General features: G+C 40.2%; 1 protein-coding gene across 5 annotated transcripts in view; it reads left to right on the top strand.

Annotated features, from left to right (window-relative positions):
• Positions 1–3415, top strand: part of DPY19L1 (dpy-19 like C-mannosyltransferase 1) — a 97175-nt gene extending 93760 nt beyond the window's left edge. For 3 of the 5 annotated variants that reach the window (XM_045052596.1, XM_023250495.2, XM_045052597.1), the window contains one exon: positions 603–3415. In XM_045052596.1, the coding sequence (XP_044908531.1) occupies positions 603–759 (157 nt within the window). In that variant the 3' untranslated portion in view covers positions 760–3415. The remainder of the gene's footprint in view (positions 1–602) is intronic. The other 2 variants (XM_023250497.2, XM_023250496.2) reach the window with 2 other exon arrangements.
• Positions 3416–19709: the final 16294 nt, after the last annotated feature.

The raw sequence follows: 19709 nt of genomic DNA, 5'->3' as shown, positions 1-19709 counted from the left end.
TTAAAATTTAATTGTGAAAAAAATAAAATTTAATTGTGCATTTAGCTAAAGACTTGAACTGAACACCACTGGGTTTTCTTTAAGTTGACTCATTCTAGGAGACAATAGTGGGAAGATGCATAAATGTGAACTAAGCATATCTGCCAATTATAATTTTTAAATCAATATAACATATTACCTCTGTGTTCTGGGCACGGTGCTAACTAGGTACAGTCTTTCTCTCTGAGTCCTCATAACCCATACCCATATCATGGTTATTCCCCATTTGACAAATCTGGAGAGAGACTGTGAGCTCTCCAACACCACATCCTTGCTAAGCCAACTGTTGCAGAATTGAAGCAAGATCTGTCTTACCCCACCACCTGCATTCGTGTATTTTGTACGTCTCTTTCCTTCTTTATAGTCCGCTTGCTGCGTTCACCTTGTTCTAAAGAGAATTTATGGCAGCTTAAATAAATATAGATACCTATAACAGGATTTTTTAAACTAAGTGAATTTACATAGAAAAAATGAAACGAGGGCAGGAATAGAAAAAGTGTGCTCTGCTTCATCTGCCGTGTATCATGTACTTTGATTTTTAATCTGTACGTTAATTTTTCTAGGCCTGGGTGCAGTATGCCTGAAATCTGGGATGTGGAAGACCCTGCTAATGCTGGGAAACCTCCCTTATGTAACCTCCTGGTGAAGGATTCCAAGCCACACTTCACCACTGTATTCCAGAACAGTGTTTACAAGGTCTTAGAAGTTATAGAAGAGTGACTGCTGCCTACAGAGAAGTACATCAGTAATGGTTTTAATGTTTTGCTAATAATTCATGCCTTGTTTTTAATTCAAATCCCAAAAACTTTTATAGGTAACTGTTTTCAAATAGAAAACATTTCGTGTGGTCAATTTGAATGTCGTTCTGATTGTAAAGATACTTAACACCTTAATCAGTTGGTTACTATTTCAATGCACCCCTTAAAATTTGCTATGCAAATGAGTATATGTTTGTACCTGACTTAAATATTTGTTCTAAAGTGAGTGAGCAAAGCTACTCGTGTAAAAAACATGATGGCTCATGGCAAGGATGATATGAAAGTATCGTGAGCTCTGAACTATGTAGGGGCTGATTTTAGTTTATGGACTATTGATGCCCCTTGCTTCTTTTTCTGCCTCTTGCTCTCGTCTTTTGGACATTTCAGTGATTGTCATAAGCTCCTCAGTCGTGTCAGCCCCTGTCATCAACTTCCGTGAGAGCAGATGGGGCAGACATGGGTATTTGCTATGTGGAATGATCTGTTGATTTCACTTATTCACGTTCTGCTATGTCTTGTTGCTCTTGTTAATGAAGCATTTTCTGCCCATTACTAATCCAGATTCTTGGACCTAGTGGTCAGGACCAAATTCTTCTAACCACCAACCATGTGACAGCGTGTCTGCTCTCTCTCCTTCTCTCCCGCTTTCTCTCCCAGCATTCTTTGTCAAATAAGTGTTATTTACTCATTTAGTTGCTTAGAAAGTACTTATTCTTGGTTAAAAAAATTTAATGGCAGTTGTGTATGTTTCTCATTTTTAGTATTATTCAGATGTTTATATTTTAATACCTTTAAACCATTGACAGAATTTTTCATGTTTAATTGTAGTTTTAAGAACCACTATTTCGAATGACTCAAATGTAGTACATTTGAGTAGGCATAGTTTACAGTGGAATAGTAGATGTAGTTTGTGTAGTTTTTCTTCTATTAAGATACAATAAAACGTGACTAATTTTTTCTGTCGGAAAAGTAAATGAATAATGAGAAGTGAATGGAGTTTTTATATTTTACTTTTTAAATTGCCTGTCTTTAGTAAGACAAAGCCTTAAGCCTTATGTTATAATTTTGATCCCCAAAACTATCATTTCAGTACAAAGGAATGAATATATTCAGCCCTCCTCTTTATTTTTTTTCCCTTCCTATTTATTTTTATTTTGAAAGAGTCCCCAACCTGCTCCGAATTCCTAGTATGAATTTTTGTTTCTTAGAAGTTAATTTGTGTGAAATGAGATTCTTCAAAACAGCGAATCCTCATAGTTCTGAGAAACGGTTTTAAGATTTTAAATTCTAAGCAAACCATGACTCTGACGGACTACACATTTAATTATACAGTGTTCTCTTTATTAACCGCAGGCAGATTAACCTCACTGTGGACTGTCCTTGAGACCTGAGTCCTCAGGGATGGCTTCCGGTGCCCACTGCTGGGAGCCACTGAAGAGCTGTTCCCTTTCTGCCTTCTCACCAGAGCCCAAGGACGAGCCTGGTCTGGGGGAAGCACTAGCTTGCTTAGAGCAGACAGCTGCAAGGACAGCCTGGGCTGGGGAGCGTGCAGCCCCCCGCCTGCCCCAGAGCCCGCCTTCCCGGGGAGCCTCCTTCAGGCCGGAGCTTCTGTGCCAGTGTCTTCAGGTGCCCGCCCCCTCCTCCTCGCTTGCTGGGTGACTTTTATTTCTTGGGCTTTTTGCCAGTTTCAGAAAATAGGGAAGCAGCTGGGGAGTTGTGGACTGGGAGTAGAATTTGAGCAATGATGCAGCAATCCAGAAAAATGGCAAGAGGGCACCTGAGGCCGAGGTGGCTGAGGGTCGCGGTGGGAGGGAGGAGGGAAGCGTGCTCCGCTCTGTGACTGTTCTGCACCAAATATGGCTGTTTTGTACCTCCAGCGGTTACAGGTTTTTAAAAATTGTACTTTTAAAGCCATTCTTTGTCCTCCCCACCCTCCGATAATTCCCTTCCCAATAAGTTCCCATGTAATGATTGGAGATTCTGTACAGGAAAAACATGAAAGTACCGTTTTGATTGTTTCGTATGCTGGGAAAAGTTAAAAGTGGTCAAGTTAGTTTTTTTTTCTTCCCCACCCCCAAAGAATCCTTTTGTAATGGCATTTATTAACGTGACTCCACCAGCAAGCTATGATTATATTTCAAGCCAGTGAGTTTCGAACAGAGGCCTTGGGCTGCACTGCACACTCAGCCTTGGTCACATCTGGTAGCAGCCGGTGCTGTAGATTATAAATATCTTTTATGGCAAAGTAGAATAGTAGTAGTTTCGATATACATGACAAAACAGTATTAAAGCTCAGTATTTTACTCATTTTTAGCATTTAAAAATATTTTTGCTTTAGTGTGAGGAAGGTAAGGATGGGCAGAGAGGCGATAAAAATAGCCGTTGCCGTGACAAAAAAGAAACAAACAAAGTTGGGGCAGGATTTCTGTGAGATAAGCCTCTAAAACTGCTTAGCAGAAGAAGGATTGTATTAAACTAGAACAATGATACTAAGGAGAACATGAAAGGATGTATCAGGAATAAAGTGATATTGCATAGAAGTATTGTATTTTTATGAATTTTATGCCAGTTGTTTTACATGTACTATGTATGTTAAATAAAAAAGATCATGAAAAGTATAGAAGGTGGGTTTTTTTAATTATTATTTTCATCTCTGCCTTGATTGTTGACATGTTCAGCCTCACTCTCTATAGTCAGATAACCATGAACTCGTTTGTGGGAGACTGCAGTCCTGAATAATGGGGAAGGGATATAACACTGGGGTCCGTGAAGCTGCTTACTCCTCTTTGTTGGTGGCAGTGTAGGTACTGGGGTTACCCATACTCTTCTTCTATTTATGCTGTTACAGGTTCACATTACTTTATCATTTACATCAAGGGACACAATAATTCTTTAAAACGATCGTTTGGGGATAACTTTAGAGCTGCTGAAAGCATTTTCTCATACATTAAACAACAGTTTGGTCTCATGATATTTCCTAAACTATAGCTCCATGTTCTTGCTTGATACAAGCATCAGCTTTGTCTGTTTATTTACTTATTTAGTTGTCTGGAGGAAAGACAGTTTAGTTCATGCCCGTACAATTAATTTCTTTACAAAGCGACACCTTCATTCTCTGACATCTTGGGGGAGTGTTCATTGGAATGCGGCGTTCTCAAATGGAGTGGGCATCAGAATCACCTGGAGGGTTTGTTAAAACGATTGCTGCACCCTGCCTCAGAGGTTTCTGATTCAGTTGACCTGAGGACCCGAGGTGGTTGTATGGTCTGAACGTTTGTGTCCCCCCCCCCCCAAACTCATATGTTGAAATCCTGACACCCGAGGTGATTGCATTAGGAGGTGGGACACTTGGGAGGTGATGAGATCATGAGGGTGGAGCCCTCATGAATGGGATTAGTGCCACTGTAAAAGAATTCCAAGAAAGCTCCCTTGGACCTTTTCACATTGTGAGGGTATAGCTACAAGGTGCCATCTGTGAACCAGGAAATGGGCTCTCATCAGACATTGGATTAGCTGGAGCCTTGATCTTGGACTTTCAACCTCTAGAACTATGAGAAATGAATTTCTGTTCTTTATAAGATAACTCAAGGGGGATTAAACAGGTGAGTCCCCAGAATTTATATTTCTAACCATTTCTCAAGTAATGCTGATGCTGTTGGTCCAAGGGCCGTACTTGAGAACTGCTGTTCTAATGGATTGCAAAAGACTATTTGGATGACTGGCCTCTAGAGGGCGCTCCGTTTTTGACAGCATTTATCCCACCCCGACAGGCTAGAGGGTCCCTATATTGGAAACTGAATTGTGTAGAGCCTCTTCTTTGTCTTTTAGGGGGCATTGCTTTCAACAGAACTTGCAAGGAGCAAAGAACAGATAAGGTAGTTTTTAAACAGAACATCAATACACATTGTGTTTGCTGAGCAGGTGGCTTATGATCATTTAAATATTTTGAAGCCACAAACTGTTTCTTTTCAGTTCAGAGATGGAAAAAGTGAAATCCTTTAAAATCGAACTTCTTTTTGTAAAATTACTTTGTCTAGAAGAAAATGGATAAATTCAGTGATGTGTGTGGATTTTAAAACTTCATTTTTCACTTTATTACCTTTGGCCCCAGAAATCTTCACTCTTCTCCCTCTATTAGAGAGCAGTTAAGAACTAGCTTTGAGTCACGGATCACCTGTTTCTCTCTTCTGCCTTCCCTTTCTCCTTCCCCCCAACTAGAAGCTTCTAATTGAAATCAGTAAAATTGTTCCCTATGCAGAAAAAGAGAAGCTGCTTTTAAACTTCATTACATTCTTGAATTGGTCTTTATTTCACAGTACTATATCAGTACAGATACAGTTTTACATTTGGAGTCGAAAGGGACATTAAGTTATGGAAAGGTCTTGAAAACTCTTTCCTTTTACCTTTCCTCTCATGAGAGAGATTTTAAAATTCTGAGCGAATGTTCAAGTTGAAGACTTTTTCCTGTTAAGATTTTGAGTCATTGTAGTGTAATTAAAAGGTAGATTTTTCTTTCTTTTCTTTTCTTTTCTTTTTTTTTTTTTTTTTTTTTTTTTTGCAAAGAGATTAGGATGGAATTGATATTGGGTCTGCTTTCAAAGGAGCATTCTCTGTACTCAATTATCTCTAGCTCAAAATTTTAATTACTTTAAGTAAGCAATGTGTTGTCAAAATGACTTTCAAATAAATGGTAGTGCTACCAAGTATTATGTTTACGCAGGCATGTACTTTTTAATTCAACATAATATCATTTCATTGATTTGTAAGTACCTGGGCTTTTTCTGTATGCAAATTTAATACCTTGAAAGAAAGTTCAATGTAGCGAAATTAAGCTCATTCAGTTGTTATGCTGATTGCCCTAGAGCTTTAGTACTCAGCCATTTCTAGAAAGAAATGAAAACAAGAGATGGCCACTTTTAAGTAGATTTGGCATTAGGCCATTAAAAGGGATTTAAAAAAAGAAAAGGTGCCTGAAGGCCAGCCCTTCAGCTCAGTTTTATGGGCACAGTTCACATCTCTGGCTCTGTCCTGGGTGCCGATGCCCTGCACACTGGCCACGCCCCTCGGGTCTTCACTCTTGGTATCTGCTCCTTGACAAGGCCAGATTCTGAGGCCTCCCTCTTGCCCTAAAACATCCTCCCTAGGAAGTGCAGTTTGGTCATTCTTCAACCCTTTAGATCTGACTTTAAATCCAAATTAGACTTTTTCTAACAAAGCCCCCTTATGGCAGTCATTCCCAAACTTGTGTGCACATTGGAAATTACTTGGGGAGCTTCAGAACTACTGATTCCTTTCTCCCACCCCCAGAGTTTGGGATTTGATCAGTCTACGGTGTGGTCTACGATTTGGAACTTTAAAAAATGCCCAAGTGACATTGTAGAACCTGGCCTCGTTGCCTCACCTCCGGATCCACCCTTTCCGTGTCTCCTCCACTCCACGAAATTAGAAACGGTCAGCAAGTTTCTCTCATATCCACTCTCTTTTATTAATGATGAGGGCCTATTTCTACTTTATTAATCATGTTGAGTCGACTCCATAAAGCAAAGATTCTGTGTTCAGGTAGAGATAGCTGCCATGGGGTAGGTGGGAGTGGGGCAGCCTATGTGCCACATATTCATAAACCCGGATTAGAGTGTCAGTGAGAAATGAGAATAGAAGAGCAAGAAAATAAGTGAAAAGAAATTCCTTTCCGAATCAGTGTGGAGAATCATGCTTTTTTCTCTTTCCCTGGACTGTACTTTCTTGATCAGTTTAACTGAAAGGTGCAACTCACGTGTCCCCTCCTCTGCGAAGCCTTCCCTGAGGGCCTGCTGCTGAGTGAACTGCCCCCACTGCCCGTGCTCCTGTAACTCAGTGTGTTTATTCCACATATTTAACATGACTTTCTCTGCTACACCGTGGCCCTATAGACTGGACTTCTGTCTTACTCCATTCGGAATCTGCAGTGCCTCCTAGTACAGTTCCTGGCATGTAGAAATGCTTAATGATTTTCTAAATCGTGCTTTGTCCAGCAATGCAGCAAGTTCCATATGGCACTAAAAATTATTTTTTGAACTGTAACAAACGGAAGATTATGTACTATAGCTGTGGAGATGAAAAATAAGGACATTCAGAACACCTTAAGAATGTTCTTGACAAACAGCAAAACAAAAATTAACCACAAGACATATTCTGACTAGGTACCTTGATACACTCAGACGCGGCTAGTAACTGAGTAACTATTAGATAGCAATACGGCAAAGACAGATATGTCTGTCTCCAGAGAGAAGCCTCTTACTGGCCTGGTTTAGGTTGTGTGGCTTAAGCTACTATAATGGCTGGTCCTGGGCATATTCACTGCTGGCCGGGAAGCAGAGAACTCTGATTAAGAATTTGGTTAAAGTATGGGAGAGGAAATTTCTGAAAATGGGGAGAGATTGATATGTTGCTGCTGGATGAGGATATTAGACAAGACAAATGACAGTAATACAATATTGTCCTAATTGAGACAGCTAAATGAGAATCCTGGCTCCATCTTTACAAACTTCATGAGATAAGACATGTTTCTTATTTTGAAAATCAGTTTTCTTGTCTTCTAAAAGGATAGGCCTCCTATGGTGGTAATTAAAAACAAGAAAAATAGATGAATTCACAAATACACCTGGAAATTCTAACATGCCTCTCTTAGAAATGCTATAGGGGCGCCTGGGTGGCTTGGTAAGTTAAGCATCTGACTCCTGATTTCAGCTCAGGTCACAATCACATACTTCATGGGATCAAGCCTGACTTCAGGCTCTGCAGTGACAGTGCAGAGCCTGCTTGGGCTTCTCTCTCTCCTGCTCTCCCTGCCTCTCTCTCTCTCTCTCTCTCTCTCTCTCTCTCTCTCTCAAATAAATAAACATTTAAAAATTGATATATAAGCAGGCAAAAAAAAAGTAAAGATATACATAATTTGAGTAATAGGAAAAGCAGTGTTGATCTAACGGTCATATAAAACAGCTGCACTGAACAAATGAAGAATACACATTTTGTTTAAGCATTGAGACATTGCCAACAATTGACAACAGAGCATGAATTCCAGAAAGCCATGAATTTTCGGTCGATTTTGTTCACTGAGGGAATCCAAGCACCTAGAACAATACCTGGAATGTATGAGTGCGTACTTGTCGAAAAAAATGATTATGTGTAGAACTAAATAGCACTTTGCAAAAAAGTTATTGAAAAACCCTTACATTAAAAATTAATACAGGGGCGCCCGGGTGGCTCAGTCAGTTGAGCGACCGACTTCAGCTCAGGCCATGATCTCACGGCTCATGAGTTCGAGCCCCGCGTCCTGCTCTGTGCTGACAGCTCAGCAGAATCCTGCTTCGGATTCTGTGTCTCCCTCTCTCTCTCTGCCCCTAACTCACTCGCATTCCATCTCTGTCTCTCTCAAAAATAAATAAACATTAAAAAATTTTTGTTTAAATTAATACAAAATAAATTTTAAGTTATTCATGAATTGAAGAATCTGTAAAAATTTGAGGAAAAAAATAGAGCAATTATATACCACAAACAGCTTGTAGAGTGTAATTAAAGCAGGTCTAGAGGTATGGGATTTTTTTATCCTTTTAGGTCTAAAATGCACACATTAAAAATGAATTCAAATATCTATGTCATAAATATAGACAAAAACAGGAGCACACCCTTTCCTCTGCCCATGAAAGGAAATAACAAGCAAAACTTGATGAAATATAAAAGAGACCAACAAAGCCAAAGTTGGTTATTTGACATCATTCAGAATCAAGACTAAGTAGGGAAGGCATAAAAAAATTAGGAATGGCAAATTACTGAAGCTGTGAAGAGTAAACAGATAACAGGAAGATATGAACAAATCTGTCAGTAAATGTGAACACTTAGATAAATGGTTAAATTCCTAGAAAACTACAACTTAATAGAACTGATCCAAGAAGAAATAGAAACTGGGAACAATCTTATTTCCAGCAAAGAATTTGAATTAATAATTTGAAGAAACATCTCCCCTCAAAGAAAACAGCATAACCTAGAGAGTTTTACAAGTTTGTTCTACTAAGCACTCAAGATACTGATGATTCCAATCTTACACAAACATCCAGAGAATAGAAAATTAGAGAATTCCATTTTTTTAGGTGACTGTAAACAGGAATACCAAGAGCAGAGTGGGGTTAATGCAATAAAAGAAAATTGCAGGTCTATTACATGCATGAACAAAGATGCAAACAAGAACCCAAGAATAAGTTGAACATAAGATGTAAAAATATCAATTCTCCTCAAACTGACCCATAGTTTAATCAGCATACCAATAGGGCTTTTTATGGAGCTTGACAATCTGAATATAAAATTCTTATGGATGAATAGTCCAGACAAGTCTGAAGAAGGACATGAGAGAGGGGCATTTTTTTCCCCTGCCAGATAACAAGATTTATCACAGCAGCTGTAGAAGCATTGGCACAAGGGTATACAAATTAACTCATAAAAAGAGACGAGGATAGCTCAAGAACAAATGTGCACATATTTAATAAGTGAGGCTGATAATTGGTTATCTACAAGGAAATTAATGAATTGTTTCCCTACCTCACATCATACATAAAAATAACATTCCAAATAGGTGAAAGACCCAAGTAGGAGAGTATGCTGGAAGTATAGAGTATACTAGAAGACAGTTTAGGATAATATCTTCATGCCCTCAAGGAGGAATTCCTCAAAGAAGGACTTCCAAAACAAAAGGAAACAAAAACCTGTATAAGAAAGGATCCATCAATTCACTAGGGCTAACAACTTCTGTTTACTAAAAGATATTCTGAAGAAAGTGAACCTAGCCATGATATGTAGAAGGCACTTGATTAGTATTCAGAAGAAAGATTAGTATCCAGAATAAAGAACTCAGACGAGTGGTAAGAAACAAAGAACTCATTGGAAAAAGTGGCCAAAGACATGACATTTCACAGAAAAAGAAATGCAAATGGGCCATAATTGTTAAAGAAACTATTCATAATCAGGGAAATGCAAAATGAAACCATAATGATAACATTTGTCACACAACATTGGTTAAAAAAAAAAAAAAGTACGTACTGGGAAACAGGAGGAAAAACACAAAGTTTCCTTCATTCCTGGTGGAAGGTTGCCATTTTGGAAATAAATGGCATAACCTGATAAATTTGAGAATGTACGTACTATGACCCAGCTTCTCTATTCTTTAGACATATACCCCAGACAAATTCCTATACACATGCATCAGGAGACTTGTCTAGGAAGGTCACTGCCAAGTGTTCATAATAGCCCCAAACCAGGACGTCACTTGAACGTGCATCTGGAATAAATAGTAGACTAGATAAAGACATTTAGGAATAGTCATCCAGTAGGGTCTTACCGAATACGTAAAATAGCGATATGCAACAATGTGGATGACTCCCAGGGAAATATTATTAGGCCAAAAAAATCTAATTTGCAGAAGAATACATGCGATGTGAGTTTATTTGCAGAAGGTTCAATAACCTGTAAAATTAAACTATATTTTTAAGGGCCTGAAGCAGCAAAATACAAAGAAAATCAAATGAATAATAAATACAAAATTAGACAAGTGGTCATTTCTCAAAAGATGGGATGGAGGAGGATTTCTGTGGGGTCTTTGAAGTTGAAGGTTATGTTCTCTGAAATTGGGTAGTGGATATGTGGATGTAACTTTATTATAATTACTTATGCTTTAAACATTTTATGAGTATTCAATATTGAAAATAACAAGTAGACACTGTCAGATGCTAATACATATGAAAAGAACAATCTCCAGTAGGTGTGGCAGGAAGTTGGGAAGAAATCCTCAATTTCTCCGGCAATCACAACTTGTAAGTAGGCTTTCCCTTGGGGCTTGGTGCACGATGGACCCTCTCAGTTCAATATGAAGGGACTAGAGGGATGAAGGAAACAGGTGTCTCATTCAGAAAGTCAGCAGTGACCACTTAGGATAATAAAACCACAGACTGTTAGAAGGAAGTGTTGACTGGCAAGTTTGAAGTCAACATCTTTTTGCAAATGATGAAACTGAGGCCCTGAGTGGGGAAGTGATTTGTTTGGTTCACACCAGTACTCAGGAGGGGAACTGAAATTAGAAAGCAGCTGTCTGGGTCCAAGGCACTGTGGTCACCTCGGTAAGGTGGGAAGAACATGGGCTCAGGAATACATTGAAGCTGGGTTGGAATCCAGGCACTGACACTTAGCCCTATGAGCCAGCGCAAGTCAGTTATACTCTGGAAAGCCTAATTTCCCCTTCAGTAAAACAGGGATAGGAAATCATGCCAGTCTCATATGGCTGTTAGAAGATGCATGAGGTACTGTATGTAAAAGTTTTACAGTCAGAGTATATGATAGATACCCGTTGCCTCCTTCACCTGCTACCCATGGTGGCAGCAGGTGAGGAGGCTGAAATGCTGTGACATCATCAACCCCACACACACCCAGGCAGAAAACAGCTCGCAGGAGAGCCAGAGCCCTGCACCTCCTGGGCGTGCTGGCACGTAGAAGGGCACTTCTTATTTTTGATACTCAAATCAAATTTATTTCTGGTTTCAGATGACTAGACATCCACTTTGCATTTGTGCAAACAAAACAATTATTGTTGTTTCCTGTTTCCTCCAGACACGCAGAGCTTTTGTTATCACCAAGAGATCCCTATGGGAACAAAGAGAATCGAGCTGAACAAAGATTTTTTGCCAGAATCAATTTCCTGAAGCTGGGAAGCTTTATCATTCACAGTCTGTGTGCAAAGCTTTTTTTTTTTTTTTTTTTTTGGATGAATGATTGACTCCTTTATTGATTTCTCCCTTCACCCAGCCTCCCATTGCCTGCTGTTCTGCCCTGACTCTGGGATCCTACCCTCGGTGGAAAAGAATTGGCAGGACATTCTCTGCCCATGGAGAGTCAGTGACATTCCTCTGCTCCTCCTCGGGGACCTTTCACCTTGGCTTGAACAGGTGTGCAGGCTGTGGAGATTTGCGATGCCCTGACAGGGCCACTAGGAGGTTGGCTGAGGGTCCTCAGTAAATGTTTTATTGAGGCACACCTGGGTCACATTCCAGCTATGTAATCGCAGGCAAATTAATTAACTTCTGATCTCTATGGAAAATATTCTCCACGATAATTTGTAGGATTTAATTTGGGGGGGGGGGGTTGGGTATTGCAATTTAGCCTATACATATTGAGTACCCACCTGCTGGATTTCAGGCAGTGGGAGAGCACTACAAAATAAATACGTCACATTGCCCTACCATCAAGGGATCCAGAATTAAGGTCAGGGGTGTGCAAGTTTTATCAAAAGCAGACTGGTCAGGAGCACATGAGCCGGAGTGGGTCAGAGCAAGTTATGCAGCCTGGTTCTGCCAGTCTCCAGAGAGGGCTGAGTGAGCTTAGGCAACCCAGTATACCTGTCCAATTCTGGTTTCCCGTCTGTCAAATAGGAATAATGATTCTTCATAGCCTGGGTGTGAGGTTTAAATGAGATCTTATTTTTTTTTTTTCAACGTTTATTTATTTTTGGGACAGAGAGAGACAGAGCATGAACGGGGGAGGGGCAGAGAGAGAGGGAGACACAGAATCGGAAACAGGCTCCAGGCTCTGAGCCATCGTGACCTGGCTGAAGTCGGACGTTTAACCGACTGCGCCACCCAGGCGCCCCTATGAGATCTTATTTTTTGAGCAGGTTACTGCCAGCTCTCTGTGCTCAATCTTTCATTCGCTGCAAGAATAAACTCAGCCTAGGGACGCCTGACTGGCTCAGTCGGTTAAGCGTCCGATTTCGGCTCAGGTCATGATCTCACGGTTCCTGAGTTCAAGCCCCACATCGGGCTCACTGCTGTCAGTTTGGAGCCCTCTTCAGATCTCCTGTCTCCCTCTCTCTGCCCCTCCCCTCCCTGGCGTGTGCCTTCTCTCTCTCAAAAATAAACAGACATTAAAAAAAAAAAAAAAGGAAGAGAATAAACTCAGTCTACGAATCCTGTCACACACATTGTTTGATCATGTTGGCCTTTCCACCACACGAGCATCTTCTTCCCTATCGCTCATCTCTCCCCCTCCCCCCGAAAAGTGCTTTAAAGCCCCCGAAACACTGCTAACAAAAGATGTGGCACATTGTGGGCTTCCCCTGAGGTTAGGGGTGACAGCGGTGCTATCATCGTGGCCCCATTTCTACCCCAGGAACTTTTTCACCGGCTGAGCTTCCTTCCTTGGCCCTGTGGTATGAACATTTAACACGAGCTCTGCCCTTCTAACAAAATTTTTAATGTACAACACACAACTGCTAACGATCGGCCCAACGTTGTGAGGCAGAACTTTCCAACTTGATCTTGCAGAACGGAAACTTCATACCCGGTGATTAATGATGCCCAACTTCCCCTCCCACAAGCCCGTGGCAACCACCACTCCTGTCTCTGCTTCTAGGAGTTTGGCTATTTTAGATTCCTTATGTAAGTGGAATTGTGCAGCGTTTGGCTTTCTGGCGCTGCTTTATTTCACTTAACATAATGTGCTCACAGTTCATCCATGTTGCCACATATGGCAGGATTTTCTTCTGTTTTAAGGCTGAATAATATTCCATTGCATGTATAGACCACGTGGTAAGAATCCGCTTGTTACACACCTTGGCTGTTATGGATGCGGCAAGCCCAGGAGGGCTGACATCTCTTCGAGATCCTGATTTCGGTTGTTTTGTCTACTCTTCTTCTCATCTGGGTTAGCTATTCCAAGGGGACTTCGCATTTATAAGCAAACATGTTTGTTAGGTTATTTTTTCCCAACCAGAGGATCAGAAGTCTCTTTGAAATGAATTTTCTATCAAGCTCCAATAGCAGAGAGCTTTAAAAAAAAACTAACATCAGTCCACCTTTCCCTTACCTTAATCATACGTAGTGCCCAGTGGGATGAGCCAATCAGGGTGGATCTGATCACTAACCATTTCCAGCGCTGAAAACCTTTGAGGTTTCCTTTTTGTGCCTTTTCTCCCACGTGTCTCCCCCAAGCCCTGGGGAATGATTTCTTGCTGTACCTCTTCGCTTTTCGTTGAGAATAGGAAGAATTCATCCAAACATAAGGAGAGGGAAAAAAAGGCTTTTGGGGAGAAGGGGGAGAAATCAATCCCCTGTCAAAATAGTCTGGCTCCACATCTGCCCCTTTCACTCAGCCTTTGCTTAAAGCGGGGCCGGTTGGGTAGGATGGGCCGGGCTCTGCTCCCCAGAGCATCTGTCGCTCCCAGCACAGCCAGGGCTGCCTTCTGAGTGAACAGGAAAATGACTAAGTGATGACAGAGAAATGGCTGCCAATTCCAAGTAGAATCGTCACCTCCGAGAATGCACAGCATTGTCTTTTCAGATGGCACTTTCACAACCAGCTTGCTGTCCCTGCAGAGGCTTATGATCTGAAGATTTGATTTCTGTCCAAGTGCTCAGGCATCCACTGAGTCCTAGAGTTGCAGAGTTTTGTGCTGGGAAAGAAACTTGACAGCAAAAGGCCAAGTTGAAGGCTATGAGGTTGGTCTTGAAAGGACAGGACATTCCTAAGGAAGTTTTCAAGATTCCCAAGGTTTCTGGATGAAGTGCTGAGGAAAAGACACTGGGCTTCCGGCAGAAGACTTAAGTATTAGTCTCTGCTTTAACACCCTGTGTGATCTTGGGCAAATTACTTTACTTTTTGGGACTTTAGTTTTCTCATCTATAAACTGAGGACATTGAATGGGATCAATAATTTTCAAATTGCATTCTGAGGATCCTGTAGTCAGTAAGTTGGAGGAAATGCTGGGATGAATTACTTCGGTTGCCTTAGTAATGATCTTTTCATTTATTTAAAAAAATTTTTTTACATTTATTTATTTTTTGAGAGACATAGACAGAGCACAAGTTGCAGAGGGGCAGACAGAGAAGGAGACACACAGAATCCGAAGCAGGCTCTGGGCTCAGAGCTGTCAGCACAGAGCCCGATGCAGGGCCTAAACTCACAAACCACGAGATCATGACCTGAGACGAAGTCGGATGCTCAACCGACTGAGCCACCCAAGCTCCCCGACCTTTTCATTTATTTAACACTTTAATATGCCAATATGCACCACAAGTTTCCAGGACAAGGATAATGTGCAAGTTTTCATAAGCAGTCAAAAGCCCTTTAGTGGAACAGGTGGCAGACAAGCCACTTAATGGCTTTATTGGTATGAATGATACTTGTTCTGGACATTTCGTTACATAGCTCAAGAAGGTGGGGAGAAGCTAGAAGAGGGAAAAGCACAAGTCCTAGTGGTTCAGAGAGCGAGACCATGAGAATGAAAGTCCATGGAAATGGGGATGTGAATTAGGAGAGATGCGTAAAAGGCTATGTGACTCATCTTCACTTATAGGAAGGGCTTTAATGAAGTGTTGGAGGTCACTGAGACCCAAGTGAAGGAAGAGCAACTTAAAACTTAAATAGTAAGAAAATGAATCTTACGTGTTTGCTCATGGCTTTATCAGTTCCGGTGATCCTCGTGCCTTTGTGTAGCTCCAGATTTCCGTCCAGTATCAATTTCCTTCCACAAAGAGGACTTCCTCTCACTTTCCGTGGTGCAAGTCTGTTGGACATGAACTCTTACAGTCTTCCTATGACTGAAACGTCTTTATGTGGCCCTTGTTTTGAAATGTTTTTACTGAGTAAAAAGTTCCAGGTTCACAGGCTTTCTTTCAGTGCAGTTCTTTCAAGACATTGCTCCACCGTCTTCCTGCTCTCAACATTTTCAAGAAGAAATCTGCTATAATTCTTATTATTATTATTATTAAGTTTTTAGAATCCTGCTCTAATTCTTTTTATTGTTTTATTTTATTTTTAAAAAATTTTATTGTTTTAATTTACATCCAAGTTAGTTAGCATATAGTGCAACAATGATTTCAGGAGTAGATTCCTTAACGCCCCTTACTCATTTAGCCCATCCTCCCTCCCTCAACCCCTCCAGGAACCCTCTGTTCTCCGTATTTATGAGTCTCTTCCGTTTTGTCCCCCTCCCTGTTTTTATATTATTTTTGTTTCCCTTCCCTTATGTTCATCTGTTTTGTCTCTTAAAGTCCTCATATGAGTGAAGTCATATGATTTTTGTCTTTCTCTGACTGACTAATTTCACTTAGCATAATACCCTCCAGTTCCATCCACATAGTTGCAAATGGCAAGATTTCATTCTTTTTGATTGCCGAGTAATACTCCATTGTATATATATACCACACCTTCTTTATCCATTCATCCATCGATGGACATTTGGGCTCTTTCCATACTTTGACTATTGTTGATAGTGCTGCTATAAACATGAGGGTGCGTGTATCCCTTCGAAACAGCACCCCTGTATCCCGTGGATAAATGCCTAGTAGTGCAATTTCTGGGTCATAAGGTAGTTCTATTTTTAGTTTTTTGAGGAACCTCCATACTGTTTTCCAGAGTGGCTGCACCAGCTTGCACTCCCACCAACAATGCAAAAGAGATCCTCTTTCTCCGCATCCTTGCCAACATCTGTTGTTGCCTGAGTTGTTAATGTTAGCCATTCTGACAGGTGTAAAGGTGGTATCTCCTTGAGGTTTTGATTTGTATTTCCCTGATGATAAGTGATGTTGAGCATTTTTTCATGTGTCAGTTGGCCATCTGGATGTCTTCTTTGGTGAAGTGTCTGTTCATGTCTTTTGCCTATTTCTTCACTGGATTATTTGTTTTTTGGGTATTGAGTCTGGTAAGTTCTTTATAGATTTTGGATACTAACCCTTTATCTGATATGTCATTTGCAAATATCTCCCCCCATTCTGTTGGTTGACTTTTACTTTTGCTGATTGTTTCCTTCACCATGCAGAAGCTTTTTATTTTGATGAGGTCCCAGTAGCTCATTTTTGCTTTTGTTTCCCTTGCCTCTGGAGACGTGTTGAGTAAGAAGTTGCTGCGGCCAAGATCAAAGAGGTTTTTGCCTGCTTTCTCCTCAAGGATTTTGATGGCTTCCTGTCTTATATTTAGGTCTTTCATCCATTTTGAGTTTATTTTTGTGTATGGTGTAAGAAAGTGGTCCAGGTTTATTCTTCTGCATGTAGCTGTCCAGTTTTCCCAGCACCACCTGCTGAAGAGACTGTCTTTATTCCATTGGATATTCTTTTCTGCTTTGTCAAAGATTAGTTGGCCATACGTTTGTGGGTCCATTTCTGGGTTCTCTATTCTGTTCCATTGATCTGAGTGTCTGTTCTTGTGCCAGTACCATACTGTCTTGATGATTACAGCTTTGTAGTGTAGCTTGAAGTCTGGGATTATGATGCCTCCTGCTTTGGTGTTCTTTTTCAAGATTCCTTTGGCTATTCGGGGTCTTTTCTGGTTCCATACAAATTTTAGGATTATTTTTTCTAGTTCTGTGAAGAATGCTAATGTTATTTTGATAGGGATTGCACTGAATATGTAGATTGCCTTGGGTAGCATCGACTTTTTAACAATATTTGTTCTTCCTATCCAGGAGCATGGAATCTTTTTCCATTTTTTTGTGTCTTCTTCAATTTCTTTCATAAGCTTTCTATAGTTTTCAGTGCATAGATTTTTCACCTCTTTGGTTAGATTTATTCCTAGGTATTTTTATTTATTCCTAGAATTGCACCTAGGTTTTTGGTGCAATTATAAATGGGATCGATTCTTTGATTTCTCTTTCTGTTGCTTCATTGTTGGTGTATAGGAATGCAACCGACATCTGTGCATTGATTTTATAACCTGCAACTTTGCTGAATTCATGAATCAGTCCTAGCAGTTTTTTGTTGTAATCTTTTGGGTTTTCCATACAGAAAATCATATCATATCAGAATATCATATCATGTCAGCTGCGAAGAGTGAAAAATTGACCTCCTCCTGGCCAATTTGGATGCCCTTTATTTCTTTGTGTTGTCTGATCACAGAGGCTAAGACTTCCAATACTATGTTGAATAACAGTGGCGAGGGTGGACATCCCTGTCTTGTTCCTGACCTTAGGGGGAAAGCTCTCAGTTTTTCCCCACTGAGGATGATATTAGCACTGGGTCTTTCGTATATGGCTTTTATGATCTTAAAGTGTGAGCCTTCTATCCCTACTTCTTGAGGGTTTTTATCAAGAAACGATGCTGTATTTTTTCAGATGCTTTCTCTGCATCTATTGAGAGGATCATATGGTTCTTGTCCTTTCTTTTATTGATGTGAGGAATCACACTGATTGTTTTGTGGATATTGAACCAGCCCTGCATCCCAGGTATAAATCCCACTTGGTCGTGGTGAATAATTTTTTGAATGTATGGTTGGATCTAACTGGCTAGTATCTTATTGAGGATTTGTGCAACCATGTTCATCAGGGCAATGGTCTGTAGTTCTCCTTTTTAGTGGGGTCTCTGTCGGGTTTTGGAATCAAGGTAATGCTGGCCTCATAGAAAGAGTTTGGAAGTTTTCCTTCCATTTCTATGTTTTGGAACAGCTTCAAGAGAATAGGTGTTAACTCTTCCTTAAACGTTTGGTAGATAGAATTCCCAGGGAAAGCCATCTGGCCCTGGACTCTTGGTTTTTGGGAGATTTTTGATTACTAATTCGATTTCCTTACTGGTTATGGGTCTGTTCAAATTTTCTATTTCTTCCTGTTTCAGTTTTGGTAGTGTATATGTTTCTAGGAATTTATTTCTTCCAGATTTCCCATTTTATTGGCCTATAATTGTTCATAATATTCTCTAATTGTGTTTATTTCTGCTGTGTTGGTTGTGATATCTCCTCTTTCATTCTTGATTTATTTAGGTCTTTTCCTTTTTCTTTTTGATCAAACTGGCTAGTGGTTTATCAATTTTGTTAATTCTTTCAAAGAACTAGATTCTGGTTTCGTTCATCTGTTTGTTCTACTGTTTTTTTTTTATTTTGATAGCATTAATTTCTGCTCTAATCTTTATTATTTCCTGTCTTCTGCTGGTTTTGGGTTTTATTTGCTGTTCTTTTTCCAGCTCTTTAAGGCATAAGGTTAGGTTGTGTATCTGAGACTTTTCTTCCTTCTTTAGGAAGGCCTGGATTGCTATATACTTCCCTCTTATGACAGCCTTTGCTTCATCCCAGAGGTTTTGGGTTGTGGTGTTACCATTTTCATTGGCTTCCATGAACTTTTTAATTTTGTCTGTAACTTCTTGGTTAGCCCATTCATTCTTTAGTAGGATGTTCTTTAGTTTCCAAGTATTTGTTACCTTTCCAAATTTTTTCTTGTGGTTGATTTCAAGTTTCATAACGTTGTAATCTGAAAAATATGCACAGTATGATCTTGATCGTTTTGTACTTGTTGAGGGCTGATTTGTGTCCCAGTACGTGGTCTATTCTGGAGAACATTCCATGTACACTGGAGAAGAATGTATATTTCGCTGCTTTAGGATGAAATGTTCTGAAAAAATTTACACAAAAGTAAAAAATATAGTATAAAAAGTTAAAGATAGTTTTAGTAAAAATTAAAAATAAAAATGAAATTTTTTTCTCTTTCTGTATTCAAGAAAGAGAAAAGAATTAAAAAAGAGAAAAATGAAAAAAGAAAAAAAAAAGAAAGAAAATTAAATAGATGGACCGGTGAACAGATTGAAGTACGACTGAAATTACTTCATTTTCCCCTAGAAGTCAAACTATGAAGCACTTTATAGTCCATAAACTAAGCAGGCGGAGAGATTTATGTTCCTGAAGAGCGAGATTGGCCCAGTTGGGCGGGGCTTAGTGTAATGGCTCCGTTCTCCACTAGATGGCGCTGCTAGCCTACTGGGGTAGATTGTTGTGGTGCTTGTAGGTGTGTATGCGCATGCGCGGGAGCGGTTAAAATGGCGTCACTCAGCTACCCAGTCTCTAGTATTGAAACTTTTCCCGGATCAGCAATCGTGCACCCGTCCTTTGTCTTCAGCCTCCGTCCACTCCCTGTTTTTACAC

This window comes from Felis catus, chromosome A2 (assembly GCF_018350175.1).
Source record: "Felis catus isolate Fca126 chromosome A2, F.catus_Fca126_mat1.0, whole genome shotgun sequence".
In the NCBI taxonomy this organism is placed as follows: domain Eukaryota; kingdom Metazoa; phylum Chordata; class Mammalia; order Carnivora; family Felidae; genus Felis; species Felis catus.
The sequence above is the reverse complement of the archived record's forward strand: the minus strand, read 5'-3'. Positions and strand labels throughout refer to the sequence as shown.